At 38.7% G+C, this 15,222-nt stretch overlaps 1 protein-coding gene across 2 annotated transcripts in view; it reads right to left on the bottom strand.

The window, feature by feature from the left end:
* ZC3H12C (zinc finger CCCH-type containing 12C) overlaps positions 1-15,222 on the bottom strand; it is a 68,413-nt gene that overhangs the window by 8,183 nt on the left and 45,008 nt on the right. For both annotated transcript variants that reach the window (XM_036895680.2, XM_036895681.2), the window contains exons 3-4: positions 11,267-11,406; positions 1,655-1,889 (exon numbers count right to left, since the gene is read on the bottom strand). In XM_036895680.2, coding sequence (XP_036751575.2) covers positions 1,655-1,889; positions 11,267-11,406 — 375 coding nt within the window. The remainder of the gene's footprint in view (positions 1-1,654; positions 1,890-11,266; positions 11,407-15,222) is intronic.

The following is a 15,222-nucleotide window of genomic DNA, read 5'->3' as shown; positions in this document are numbered from 1 at the left end:
TTCCCTTCTCTCAGTCTTGAGATTCTGTAAGGACTTTAAGAATAAACAATCACAATGACATTTGACGAGAGCTTTATAACCTGAATCTGTGCAGTAGTGTGAAGCAGAAGGGGGTGTGGAGCTGCGATAGCGTAATGGGAAGGGTGAGACTACCTGATACTGGGCAAGCACCATTTCATTTCTTCTGAAGCAGTAGTTTGATCCTTTGAAGCAGTAGATCCACTTCATATATTAATACGCTTTTCTAATTTAGGTTTAGATGAATTGTTTTTATGTAAGCTCACACCACATAGTCAAGATTTAATTATGTCTATTCTCACAGTCCATTCTCTTTCCACTGCACTAAGGTACCTCTCAGCTGAGATACAAACTGTCTTAAGAAAATAGACTTATCTTTTGGACTGTCCTCTGGTAGCAAGAATTCATGGCATGAATAATGAAAATAAGTTATGACTGGAATTCTACTACTAGTTATGTCACTGTTTGAACTTGAAATAAATGAAGAATTTACTCATAAAATGTGAGTAATGTAGATAATGTATGAACTCCTAAGGGAGTATCAACATGGCTGAGTAATAACAGCAAATATAGTTTTTAATATTATAATAAAAGTATGGCAACTTTAAAAATAGACAAAGTCACTTAATCCTACAATCTTAATACAAGTATTTTTCACTTATATGTTGCATTTTAGTTATTTTTCTGTATGCATACACTTTTTATAAACAAAAATTCTATCCTTTGTCCTTTTAACATAGTTTTCTCTGTTTCTTAATAGCCTTCATAATTCTGAACAGCTGAATAATATTCCAGTAGGAGACATATCACAATTTGATTGATTTTTAAATTTTATATTTAATTGCCTTTGAGTTCTTGCTATTATAAATAATACAGAAATGAACATACCTGGTCTTTTTTCTTCATTATGTATTCTAAGAAACAAAATTATTGGCTTGAGATGGTATACATATTTTTAAGGCTTCTATTAAGCCATGCCTAACTGTACATCAGTTTCATTACATTTTTAACAACAGAAGGCATATGCAAAAGTATTTTTGTGAGTTAAATGGGTGGAAAAAAACACTTTGCAGATTTAGTTCATATTTTTGATTATCAACAAGTGAATTTTTTCCACATATTTGTGAATATACTTTTTTCTCAGGAGACCTGCTTCTTCATGTCATGTTTTCCATTTATCAACTTAATCATGACTAGAGTCTTACATTGCTGTAATATTTACAAAAATCATATACTTAAAAGATTATATATTTAAGTAAGCCACTGATGCTCTAAGTAGATTCTGAAAAGCAGTACTCTGGGGCTGGGGGGTGGGGCCACACGGTCAAAGTCTGTCTTCTTGGTGATGGAAATTCTCCCCTTGTCAGTTATTACAGGTTACTCAGACAGTTTTAGACAACTTGCCCTGTTGGTGACATACAGGGAAAGGTGGGGCCTGCCTCTCACACTGGGTCCCCTGAGGCATGACTGCAGTTTTTCTGACTCCCAGTAAAGACTAGTAGGGAAATCAGTTGTTGGAAGAAACCTGTCTTAGGCTGGTCAGTGGCAAAAAAGAGAGGGCTTCTGTAGCAGCTGCCAGGATTCTTGTATTTTCCGGGAAGCAGTATTACTGGTGAATAAAATTGGTTTTACTTACTTGTCATTGACGAATGAATACATTAATAATCGCTCATCTATGAACTTCTTCCATTCTGGTTTTTCATTAGCCAAATCCCTGTAGTTGTCATTGGACACAATTATACCATCTGACTCAAAAGCCAGCTTCACGATGAACCTGTCATCATAGCACACCACTCGTCTCCCCTGGACTCGCCGGGAGGGTGTGAACACCAGGATTTTCTCCTTCTCTAATTTACGTAGAATTTCTTGATCTGCAAGAATAATTACAGTAGAATTTCAGAAGTAAATACATACAGCAACTTTCATACATTGTGAGCTTTGTAACATGAGCTAGATATATGTAATCATCTAAGTAGGGATTATGATTTAGTTTGTAAATGTAGCAAATTTGTAACTCCCCATGTTATTCCTTCAAGATTTTCAGTAATAATAACTTTAAAAGTAGCCCAAAAAGTGAACTTGAAGAACCTAAAAAGTTTAAAACATCAAAAATTTTAAAATCTTAAAAGAATTTGAAAAGCATAAAACTTGAACATAATTAGGCAAATTCTGGTTTTTATTACATGATGTTTTTGCCTGAGAGCTGGAGCCACCAGCACTGCCACTATGAACACAGCTTCTTGCATATCCCAGACAAGGCGGATCTTACAAACAGCCGCGCTGGATTCAGGTGTGAGCGGTACATTTCTTCCCCACATCGGTTTGTTTGTTTTGTAGTTATGTTTTTCTACCTAGTGGATGGGCGGTGGGAGAGTCTGCAAAGAAGTAGTGGTAGCAGTCAAGCAGCAAAGGGGAGAGTCTTAAGGTGCGTGAGTTCCAAGAAGAAAGGAGGCGGCGGAGTCAGGACGGTCATTATGGACACGGCCCTTTTCCACTCCGGGGCCTTAAGAAATGCGTGGTAACAAACGCCAGCACTGCTGCGGGTCTAGACAGAGTGAATAAGAGATTGGAAGTGACTATATGGGGAAAAGAGCCACAGGTGTTAAAAGGACAGGTAGAGAAAAGCTCATTTGTCTTCGGCTGGCATCTCTTTCCAGCACGTTCTAACTCTGCTACGGCAAGCACCATGCTGTCGAGCAGGTTTCTTCACGTCTCCAAATGCAGACATAGGCTATGAAGAGTCCATGAGTTACCACGTGTGAAAGCACCCAGCACAGTGCCTGGCCAGCTCTCAACAGACACTGTGCTCTTGGCAACTTAATTTTGTTTAACATATTTAAGTAATTGTTGGTACCTTGTTAAAAATCACCTCAATCCAATTAACTATCGGATTTGTCATATTACAGTGATTTTGTGTGTTCCCCTCATAAACATATGAGGGCAGGCAACCATGTCCAATTTACCTCTGTGTCCATCAGCACTCAGTGCAGGAGGCAGAGAGAGGCACTCAACAGACCGTCTGAGAGATGATTATACAACCACTTAGAGGAGTGCAGTCTGAGGTCTTGCCGTTGGCTCACTGTCTACGTTCATGAATAATCCACGGTACTTTATCTGTGGGAGTGTTTACTCATATAGATGTGCCTGTATCCTCAGGGAAGTGGTTGGAGGAACAAGAGTGGTGGCCCAAAAATCTTCCTCATCTTGCTTAATTTACATTTCTTTAACAATGAGGCTAAAGGGATACTAATTAGGATGATAAGTGATAACTAATCCAATAACTAGTTAGGACAAATAATCCTACCTTAAGTACAGGTTCACCTAGTAAATTACGTGGATGTCTAATTCTTAGCACAGTACCTGATACATAGCTTAGTGCGTGTTACATAGCTTGTTACATATTTGTTAAATCAATGGGAGACCGGCAAAAGCACCAGTCTGAATCTACATCTCAGAACTTAAAAATATTTCTTATGAAGTTTCTCTTTTGGTAAGGTGAAAAAATACTGACTCTTCAATTTAGCAAGTATTATCTAATTAAGGGTTTTAGTCAAGAGAATTACTATCCTGGGGCAGAAAACACCTAACAACCTTTGACAATAGAGGTATTGAATTAACTGCATTCTAATGTATTCAAGAGACTTGGCCTGTTGAAATTTTAAGTTAAACACAGTCATGCCTCACACTGGGTAATTATCATTTCCCTTCTTCTTGGTCTCATTCCTTTCATTCTTAAGAAGCTTTCCAGTCATTCACACATTTATATTTGTTCTTCTTTTTCAGTTTATTTTTGCCCTGATTATTAAAATAAGAATTTCTAAGTTCCCTGTAACAAATTAGGAAAGTAAGGAGAAGTACTAAGAAGTAGGGAGAAATAAGACCTCATAAAGTCACAACCCAGAGGCAATTACTGCTAATATTTTGCCATATTTCCTTCTAGTTATTTTGTGATTTCTTCTCTTCACTGTTGTGTGTATGTATATATAGATAAGTATTTATAAACACACAATAAAATCTGCCTTTTATGTACAAGAGCATTTCCTCAGATTAAAAATTCTGCCTAAATATTCTAATACATATTTCATCTTATCAATATATATTCATTTATTGAACTATTCTGATGACTGTATGTTTGTTTCCATTTTTTCCCTCTTATTCCTAAGTAGTAATATTGCACTGAATGTTTTTGTGGTCCTAAATCATTGCCTGTGCCTCTGCTTATTTTCTGGGGAATTATTCCTAGAAGGGGAACTTTTTTTTAACATTTTTGACATTAAGCTGTTTTCTAAAAAGGCTGTAGCAATTTATGCTTCCAGAGCAGTGTAGGACTAACTTCCTCAGGGCATTGAGTATTACCAGTTATTTAATCTCTGCTAATTTGATGGGTGAAAAAGTATTTAAATTTGCATTCCTTTAATTACTAATGAGATATAACATTTTTTCTCTTATTTGGCACTTCCATTCTTCTGTGTGTAAGAATATAGTAATTTATCCTCCATTTGCCCCATGGTCCCAAGCACATAAGCAGGTGAGAATTATGCCTGGGCTTGCCTGGGGCTTACCCCGCCTTATCTCTAAACATCCCGACCCTCCCCCAGATCCGCCATAATAAAAGGCACCACACTGCTGCCCTCTCTTTCTCTGTCTCTCTGCTCCCTTTGTCTCTGTCTCTCTGTCCCCCTGCTCTCTCTCCCTCTCTCTCTCTCTCTGCTCTCTCTGTCCCACCACTGCTCTCTCTGATGCTCCCTCTCTTTCTCTCTCTCTCCCCCCACCCTCCTCTGGGGACAGCCACTCTCTCTTTCAGATAATAAAGTCTCTTGCATGAGCCCGTGTCTCCTGAGTCACTCTGGGTAAGGAGGGTCAGGGCGAGATACCCTTTCATTGGTACCGTGACTTCGGATGAGGCTCTCCCACTGACTTTGCTCTTCCTCCGGGAACCTGAGCTGCTCTGGGAACCCTCACTGCCCAATCCTCCTCCACGGGCTCACCGTCCATTCCCCAGTCGCCCGTCTTCTCGCCCAACACCGGCCTTCGATTTGGTGAGTCTCCCCTTCATGGTTGACTTAAATGTCCCTTTGGAACCTGGGAAGTGACCGTTGAGTGTCCGGCACCCCCAAGGGCTCCTCTGGGACAGGGGCACCTCCAACCACGACTTTCAGTGTCACGGTTGATCCCCATAGTCGACCCTTCTCTGCCTCCCCATGGTGAGAATCCTCATACACTAAGGCCCTGTCTCCTTTTATCTACCTACGTGTCTACTCGACTCGAAAACTCCTGGTACCAGGTACCGAGCCTCCCCGGCGTTTTCACCTTGACCCCGCAGTTAGAGGTGGTGACGACCCCCTAACTGTGCCTGGTCTTCAACGTGACCTCAGGGACACCTCAGCGACTTCTGAACGATCTCGTTCTCACCATGGGATCTGGCCCCTCCATTCCCGCAGATTAACTGCTAGGTGCTTAGTCAATAATCTAAAGCCCCTCCACCTCACTCCAGACCTCAAACCTGTTCGCTACTGTAATGAGATCTGGCCACAATGTCCCTTGGACAGTCAGTCTAAATGGACCCCAAATGACTCATTAGATCCTAAAATTCTCCGCGACTTATACAACTTCTGTGAGCGTATGGGCAAATGGAAAGAGATCCCATATATCCAGGCTTTCTCCTACCTCTGAACCAAGCTCTCTCTCTGTCTCCCCTGCAATCCTAAACACCTACTCTTTGCCTTAAAGTCCACACCCCTAAGCTTTTTTCACGCTCCCAAATATCCTCAACTGCCTATAAAACTCCTAGACAATGCACCACGACGAGCTCTCTTGTCCCCTCCTGGCTCATGCCAGGAGCTCTGTCTGTTCTCTCACTGTATCATTACATCTCAATCTGTATGTTTGTGTCTAAGTGTGTAAATGAAAAATATTTTTCAACCTCCGGATGGTATAAATAAAAATTGATTTAAAGACAAGCGCTTGTAAAAATTGGACATTCTAAAACTTCCAGAAAATTCTAATAGAAGATATTAAGCATTAATGCTAATTTAAGTTGAACTGAATAGACATGTCCTTATGTTTATCAGCTGCCTAAGTTTACCTAAAGTCATTTAAGTTGATGGTACCTGTTAAATCTTTCAAAGAAAAATGCTTAAAGTGAAGTGTAGCTTTGTCTAATGTGAGTAACTATTTAATAAGTGCCTTAAAACTTTTAACAGCTTCCCAAAATCAAATTCAAAAAGGTGCTTTTTACCTCTGGTTCACTCTGATATTTCCAGAGGGCCCTTAGAACATGTCAAGAATTTTTTCTCATTGGGGAAAATATTTGGCTAATTTGGCTTATTTACCTGCTTAATTACCTAGAAGGCAGTGTCACAGGGAATGATGCTAAACTTTGTTACTGAATGTTTTGTATTACAGAAAGATCTAAATTTCCTTATGACAACTGTCTTATAGTAAGCTCTCATCAGATCTTTAACCATTGTCATTTGTAAGTCTTTTGTCATCTATACTCACTGTTTTATTACTCCTAAACTAGTAAAAAACTAGATTTCAGCAGAACAGGTATTAGTTACATAGGATTAAGTAAACTAAGGAAGATGATTTGGTGGCTTTTTGTTTCAAATGTTGTTGATGAAGTGTTTTAAGCTTTTTCTCTTAAGCTGACAACAGTTTAGTAAATAACTGCCTTTATAAGCAGAATTGAAACTGTATCTTTCTACCTGATCCCTCCAGAATTTAAAAACTCTCAGTGACTATTTTTATATTTCATGGCAGTATGTTTATTTACATAAGTTCAATAAGAATCTGCTTTCCTTGTAAAAGGACCAATTAAAAACACTGGTTATATTACCAAGGCTTTGACTGGAACGTCATACCTGAGAGACACGTGCATAAACTCAGATATGAACAGACAGCTTTACGGAACTAAGATTGACTTTATAGAGCCAACAAAGCCCCTTAGAAGAACGGGCCTGGTACCTAGCTTACAGAGTTCCCAGCAGCCTTACCAGGTGAGTAAGGAAGGTCATTTCCTGGCAAATGCAGAAACCTCAGGAATGTCTTGGGAACCTCAAGAAGAGAGGAATTCACCCAGATCTACAGGTACTGCAGGCACACCTGATGGCAAGTCTGGCTTGGCTTTATAGCCTCAAGAAGCCCTTAAAAGTTCAATCTGAAATTCCTTACAAAAAGTTCCAGCAAAGCACATTTAAAAGATCCCATGTAATCAACTGCTCTTCTTGCTGCACTTATGCAAATAATCAAGCCAACTATTAATTATTTTCTTAATCTGACTACTTCTAATAAAAATGAGGGTGATTTTAGAGAAAAGTATTGTTTCAATAATGCAGTCTTATCTATACTAAATCCTAATACTAGTCATTGAGATGTAAACGCGATCCAGAATTCTAGTTTCCCCATGATACCTGGCTATGATTCTCAATTAGACTCTTCATATTTCTAGTTCTCATATTCAGCCATGCATTCTTAATCTCATCAAATTTGTCCTTCCAGAATGGAAAATCCAACTCCAGATGTTGCTACTTAACCTAATAACAATTTGTTCTATCTTGCCTAGAAGCCACACTGCAAATAGTAATAGAAATGAAACCCAGAATAGAAGCGCCAACCTTCCGAGGCCCTCTCAACTGACCAGTGATGGAGACCTAACTGCACCCTTTACTGCGCCCCCTCTCAGCATGAAGCAGCCAGAGCAGTCGTCGCCCCCCTTTCCCTAGCAGCAGCTAGGGTCTCCATCTGTAGAGGGGGGAATGAGACGGACCATAGGCTTAGAATAAGGTGAGAGCCTCTAGAGAAAGCAGCAAGGCAAGATATCTGCAGTCAGAGCAACGTAACTACATGCTAGGAAACCCACCCCCTACTAAAACTATGTTGAACATTAAGCTCTAGAATCATTCTTCAGTGAGATCAGTTAATGTTCCCCAGATAAAGAAGAGTAGCACGTTTTATTATGCTAATCATTCGTAATCGTGTATAAGATTCACTTTAGCATACTAAAAGGCCTAGGCCTATGTGCTGTCTTTCTCCTTCAGATCTGACGAGGTAATTTTGCAAACTGAGCAACTAACTTAGCATACAGACCCAGCTGTAGACGGCATAGTAAAAGGCAGGATTATTTAGCAAATAGACAATACCTCAGCCCACCTTGGGGGCTGGGCAGGCAGCCTTTTGATATGCTCCCAGACCAAGACGCCATATCCCAGAGAAAAATCAAGGCAGGAAATCCCTTATGTTAAGTTAATTTTTAATATTCAGAGAACACTTAACAAGTCCTTCCCCAAGGCTTTAGGGATAGTCCCACCTTTTTGGACAGGCTCTAGCACAAGACCTCAAACCCCTTACTCTCTCGAGTTCCACCCTCCTTCAATATGTAGATAATCTTCCGTGCAGTCCCCCTCCCTAGAAACGTCTCAACAGGGTACTATTCTCCTTTTAAACTCGCCTCTCAGAACATAGCTATCGAGTTTCACCCTCCAAAGTTCAGCTGTCTGCCGCTCAGGTCACATACCTGGGAGTTCAGCTCTCCCCACACTACAAGGCCATTACCATAGACAGGAAAAATCTCCAAACCATGCCCATTCCAAACACCAAGCAACACCATCCCTAACTCCCAAATGGCAAAGACCATACAGAGTAATCCTTTCCACACCAACTGCAGTTAAACTCCAGGGTCTTCCCCACTAGATACACAACTCCTACCTTAAGCCGTTTGTCTCAGCTTATTCCCCTCCCAACAAATCTCCCACAGGCTCCTACTCCACCCTGACAGGACTTCTTACTCTCCGCATTTCGTGCTGCTCATCTCCACTTCCACTCATCACTGAAGAAGTTTCTGCCAGCACAGAGTCCTAAGACCTCCCTTACAACTGCCATGCAACATGCCTCAGGATTGTTAACCCTGGTCTCAACACTTACTCTCTCACCAGACCTATCTTCCCAATGCCAGCCCTTTCTTCTCTTTCAGACTGTCCAAAAGATTGCACCACCAAGATTCCCTTTGCCCTACAGGTTGCTTTGCTGCCTACACATATGTCCCAAAAAATGCTATTAATTCAGCCACCCTATGTAAACATAGCAATCAGCCCAAATGCAAAAAATTTCTAACCAAACCTTTAACCAGCTTATATTACAGGATTACCAACCCCTCTCCAAAGACGATGATCCTTATTGAACCTGGAAAGTGCCATCGCCACTGCAGACCAAGGGCTCATCTGACGACCGCCCTCCATCAATACAAAAATGAACTTCATCACCGCTAATCAGCAGGAAGCAGTTACTGAAGACTAACTTTCATCCCTTCCCAAATCCTCTACCACTTATAAAACAGAAAAGGGAGGAATGTAAGAATATAGTAATTTATCCTCCATTTGCCCCATCGTCCCAAGCACAGAAGCTGGTGAGAATTATGCCTGGGCTTGCCTGGGGCTTGACTGGGTTTACCCCACCTTGTGTCTAAACATCCCGACCCTCCCCCAAGGCAACAGGCCGAGCGGATCCGCCACAATAAAAGGCACCACGCTGCTGCCCTCTCTCTCTGTCCCCCTGCTCGCTCTCCCAGTCTCTCTCTCTCTCTGCTCTCTCTGTCCCACTGCTCTCTGCTGCTCCCTCTCTCTCTCTCTCTCTCTCTCTCCCCACCCCCCTCTGGGCAGCCACTCTCTCTTTCAGATAATAAAGTCTCTTGCGTGGGCCCGTGTCTGGTAAGGAGGGTCGCGGCGAGATACCCTTTCACTGTGAGCTGTCTTTTCTTACATGTTACCATTTATATACTGGGGAGAGCTTTCTCTTTATCAATGTATATCAATTCTTTATACAGTAAGGACAGGGATTTTTTAATTTATTTGTTGTATTTTTTTAGGCCAATAAAAAAGAGTTCATTTTAAATAGTTTCCCAAAATTTAGAAGTTAAACTTTTAATGCAATTAAATCTATCTTTTCCTTCCTAACTTCTTCTAAAAATTTTAAATTTAGAAAGTTCTTCTCTGGCTATTTATAGTCTCTAATGGTTTGATTTTTAACCATTAATTCTTCAATCATCTGGAATTTATTGTTATGTGGTGAAAGATAAAGATCTAAATATGTATTTTTTTCCCCAAAGGTACTAGTGGTTGAGTTATACCTACTTCTCCCACTTTATAGTTTAGATAAGGTAGGGTCCGATTCCATGCTATGGAACTCTACCATAACTTGCCTACCTATTCCTACACTCATTTAATAATGATGTAATGATTACAGATAAAAATAAAGTCATAAAATAATCCCCCCTTCAGGTACATGGTAGGTGGTCTCTCCATTTGTTTTTGATTTTAAAAGTGTTACAGTTTCCTTCACATAGGTCCTACAGTTTTCTTAATGTTGGAGGTGGAGAGGCAAAAAAGGTTGGATGCTGAGGAGCATTTGAGTAAAATGTTCAGCAATAACAACAGTTACTGAGAACATCTGCCTAAAACACATATACTTAATAATTACAAAATAATGCAAAGTAGAGAGACTTACTGGGATCCAGTCATTTCCTTCTACTTGACACCAGATAGCATGCCCCCAGGGTCTTAAAGGTCTTTTTTGATCCGCAGGCACTAGAATTGATTGTTGCCTAGTCTAATTTCATACAGCGGGTAAAAAAATTGGAGTCCAAAGAGGTTCAGTGTGTTGCTCAAAGTATTATGGCTAGTAAATGGCAAAGCCAAAATTTGAATCTGGGTCTCCTGACTCCTACCATGTCTCTAAAGGTCAGAATTTTACAAAATTTGAAATAAAAAGTTTCCAAACTAAACAAAAAGTAAAATAGGCTTGTGTAGCAAGGATTACTGCTTAGTTAACATAATTAGATGTTTTTGAACTAAAAAATGTCCCTTCCTGTGGAGGGCCAGAAGTGAGATCACCAGATCCAGAAGTGAGAACACAGGAAGTGAGATCACTGTGGGCGGTTCACGGAAGTGAGCCTGTGTACATAAGCTGTGCTGTGAAATAAACCTGCGTCACTTGTCCACCACCAGCGGCCAGTGGACCTCCTGACCCCAACTTTGATTTCTGTGTCTTTCTTGCATCTCCTACCCACTCCTCTCAGGTTCAGCTGGTTTGCAGAGCAGGTCTCAGCAACTCCCAAGAGAATGTGGCAGTCACACTCTCTTGTGACTGAGTAAACAGAAACAGATTAACATATTATTCAAAGAAATACCTGACAGTGCCAGAGAACCGCACAGGTACCTATGGAAGCTAAGAACAATGAACTAATAGGGCTTACCTGTAATAAGAGCATCAGGTCGGGATTGCTCTTTTCTCCAAGCAGGAACAAAAACTGTAACATCTTTGTGGCCTCTTTCCAAAAACCAATCTACTGCCAATTTTATTCCTCGGCAGGAAAATACTTCTTTGTTTCCATGGCTGAAAGATTATTTTAGAACACTTAAAACACAACAAAACCTAAATTCAACTGAGTTAATTCAAATGTATAAACAGAAATGATCACATAATTACATAATAGTAATACAATACAATCAATTAAATTTCAAATTTAAGATGGAATTTATAGCTCAGAGAAACATTGACACAGCTTAAAAGTTGAATGTGAGGAAAAAAATAAAATTGTATTGTGTGGAGAATAAAGAAAAGTGAGTTTTCAAATGTAAAGCTGTAAAGGTTAACTAGTCAGAAAGATAGGGGTCTCAACAACAGCAAGAATAATTTCAATCATATGTAAGAAAAAGAAGCCACATAGAAAAAAATCTGTAAAAACACTTGAATGGAATACTTGTGAGTTTTCTAAAAATGTCCTCAAAGAGTTGTTATGCATATATTTCAATCCAATGATTAAGTAATGCCCAAAATTTATCAGGTGACCAATGTAAACCAACATACACTAAAAAGAAAAACATGTTCACAATGCTTAATTTCACACAAGAAAGACTTTTTTATGTCAATAAAAAGACAATTAACAATATTGTGCTGGACGAGGATTAATGATGACAAAGAGTATTCAGAGCTGGATTACCAGCCTTAGTGCCTCAAAGTAAGCGCCCAAGTAAAAGTGTAGTCATTCAATAAATATTTATCAAGTACCAGGTTCTGCCTGTGCACTTTAATAATTCAAAATAACATTGTTTTCTATTTTTAAAGATAGAGTCTCCTGCACTGAATGCAGTAATTGCCTTCTTTTACAGTTTGAGCTCTGAAGTCTCCATTTCTTATCTATAATGGAGATATAGATATTCCTTACTCTTTGGGGCCAAGAGGACTGAATGAAATAAAGTAAATGTTTTGTTAACTTTTAACACAAGTCAAACATTAGGTGTACTAATATATTGTTTCAGCGGTCCCTTGGGAAGCAGTAAAACAATCTAAATATATGACCAACTTGCTTTGTAGATATTGAAGGCTATAAAGCAAACTGCAGAAACTGTTTATGTTCCATACACCCATCCTAATGGTCTGGGGCAAGATCAGAAGTGAAATCAGATAGATGCACTGAAACTTTTCAGAGAAAGAGAGAAGGGAAGTGGGAGTTTGGGGTCACATTTTCTTGGTAGGAAGGGCTACCCAATTGCCTTGTCGATACCCCAAGAAATGATAAAAAGTGATGTTAAGTTTCATGGAAAATACTGACAATCAGTCTTCTGAAAAACTATAGAAAATGATGGTATTATTTCTTCAGATAATATTATACTATTCCTAAATACAAAACTCAACTTGCTAAAACCTAATTGTGTTTTTATTTTGTATTGATACTTTGAAGTCTAAGTGTATTATGCTTTGCTAGTCATTAATGCCATTTGGTTACTAAGACTTGCATATTTAACTGCTTTTAACTTTAAAGAGAGGATTGCAGAGGCATTTTCTTCCTGGTGACTTCACTCAATAAGGGCAACTGTCCTGTTTTACTGCAGACCTAGAAGATTCCATCTTCTAATTAAGGAATTTTCATAAAATGTGTGCAAATAGCAGACCATTTACAACAATGGGAGATTCTATAGATGCTAAAACAGGATATTGTACCATAAAATACTGAAAATAAAGGTGGTTCTTATCCTTTCCTTCTCCTCAGCCCCAATACCCCCACTCCCATCCCACAAACCTCATAGGGAGAAAACAAGCAAGAGGATGAAAGGTGCCACACGGTGAATGGTAAGCGGAAAGAAAAATAACAAACCTGGGGTTCTGGGCAGATGGATCTACATCTATCTCGGATTTTGTTATTTGAGAAAAGATATCCCTCCCCCACTTACTTAAGAAACTGTACAGGTTTGCTGTTATTTGCAGCTAAACACATTCCTAACTGCTACATTAGATATACCATATACAAAAGAAAACTGGCAAAGCTCTATTAATATCAGAAAAAATGTATTTTAAGGAATATTAGGGATGTTAAGGACATTATTAGGGATAAAAATGTTATTACCTAATAGTAAAAAAAGAGAACAATTCACAAAGAAGCTAAAATAATTATGAACTCAGTCTCCATATGAGTAATGAAAAAGATCATGGGATTACTAGAATAAACAAATCCACAATCATACCAATTGACAGAGGAAGCAGAAAACATTTAGTAAGAATACAGATGACTGGAACAATCAGTTATAGCTTGATCTAATGGACATATATAAAACCCTGCACAAAATTAGAGAAGAGAAAATCTTTTCAAGAACACATGGACAATTCATAAAATTGACCATGTTCTGGCTACAGAATAGATGTCAACAGACATCAAAAAACAATCATACAGCTAATGTTGATAGTATGTTACTACACTGAAGATATAAGACTCTAGTTCAAAAACAGGTGTTACTATATACCAGCAAACCAAATTTAAAATTTTAATGTAAAAAAATGATCTCACTTATAATAGTATCCAAACTAAACAAATCTAAAGAATAAATATTATGTAAGAGCTTTAGAGAAAACAAAAATGGAAATCCTGTATTAAAAGGCATAAGAGAAGAACTAAGTGAAAGGAACAATTTACCATTTTCATGGATGGTAAAATTCAATTTGTGAAGACAGCAATTCTCAAATTAATCAGTAAGTAAGTGCTCATCAATTCCAATAAAAATCCCAAAGTTTTTTAATAGAACTTCAGAAGCTGAACCTAACAGTAATACAGAAAAACAAAAGGTCAAGGATAGTTAAGCAATTTTGAAGAATAAAAGAGGAGAACTGTGTCCACTAGCTATCAGTACTTAGTATAAAACTACAGAAATCCAACCAGTGTTACATTGGTAGAGGTAAAGATTAAAAAACAGAAAGTAAGTAACAGAAAAGTGAGCAATAAGGTGACAGACACACACATTTATAAATGATAAAAGTGATATTACTTCATCAATGAAGAAAGAAGGACAATTTAACAAGTGGTACTAGGGAAATTGATTTTTTATATGGAAAATATAAAACTATTTTTATCTCACACCATGAACAAAAATTAATTGTCCATGAACAAAAATAAACTGTAGATAGACCAAAGATTTAAATATGAAGAAATATTTTTAAACTTTTATAGTAAATTATAGAAGTGATTGAGATCAGGCTAAGGAAATACTTCTTAAAGAAGATATGCAACCACACACTGTCAAGGAAAAGGTGGATACATTGCATGTAAAACTTCTTTATGCAAAAAACTCCATAAACAACTGCCATAGACCAGAAGAAGGCACTGGCAACATATAGGTCCAAAAAAAGGCTGGTACTCAGGATACATAAAGTATTCTTATACACTGAGACAGGTGGCCAGTTATTTTTTTTCTTTCTGAAGCCAAAAGATCTGAACAGTGAATTCACAGAAGAGGAAATCCAAATGACCAACAAACATGAAAAGATTCTCAATAGTGAAGAAATGCAAATTAAAGCCAAAATGAGAACTACTTCACACCCATGAGAGTGGAAAAACTAAAGTCTGCAAACACCAGATGTTGCCAAGGATGTGTGAAAGTGGGAACTCATACATTACAGGTGGGGGTGTAAATTGGTAAAACCATTCAGGGGAACAATTTGGCAATACTTTACAAAGTCGAAGGCGTGCTTTCTCTAAAACATAGTAATCCCACATTCAGGTTTAGTAACACCCTACAGTAACTTGAAGTCAGATTTAATGCAATTAGCAGTTAGCTTTCATCCTCAGCCCAGCCTTAGATCTCATATGGAGGCAGGCTAATGTCTTATCTTCTATATGGGGAGGGAAAAGCAGGCAAGCGGGGATGTGCAGGATGGGTC

This window comes from Manis pentadactyla, chromosome 13, assembly GCF_030020395.1.
Source record: "Manis pentadactyla isolate mManPen7 chromosome 13, mManPen7.hap1, whole genome shotgun sequence".
Lineage (NCBI taxonomy): Eukaryota > Metazoa > Chordata > Mammalia > Pholidota > Manidae > Manis > Manis pentadactyla.
This window is presented reverse-complemented; position numbering and strand designations above follow the sequence as displayed.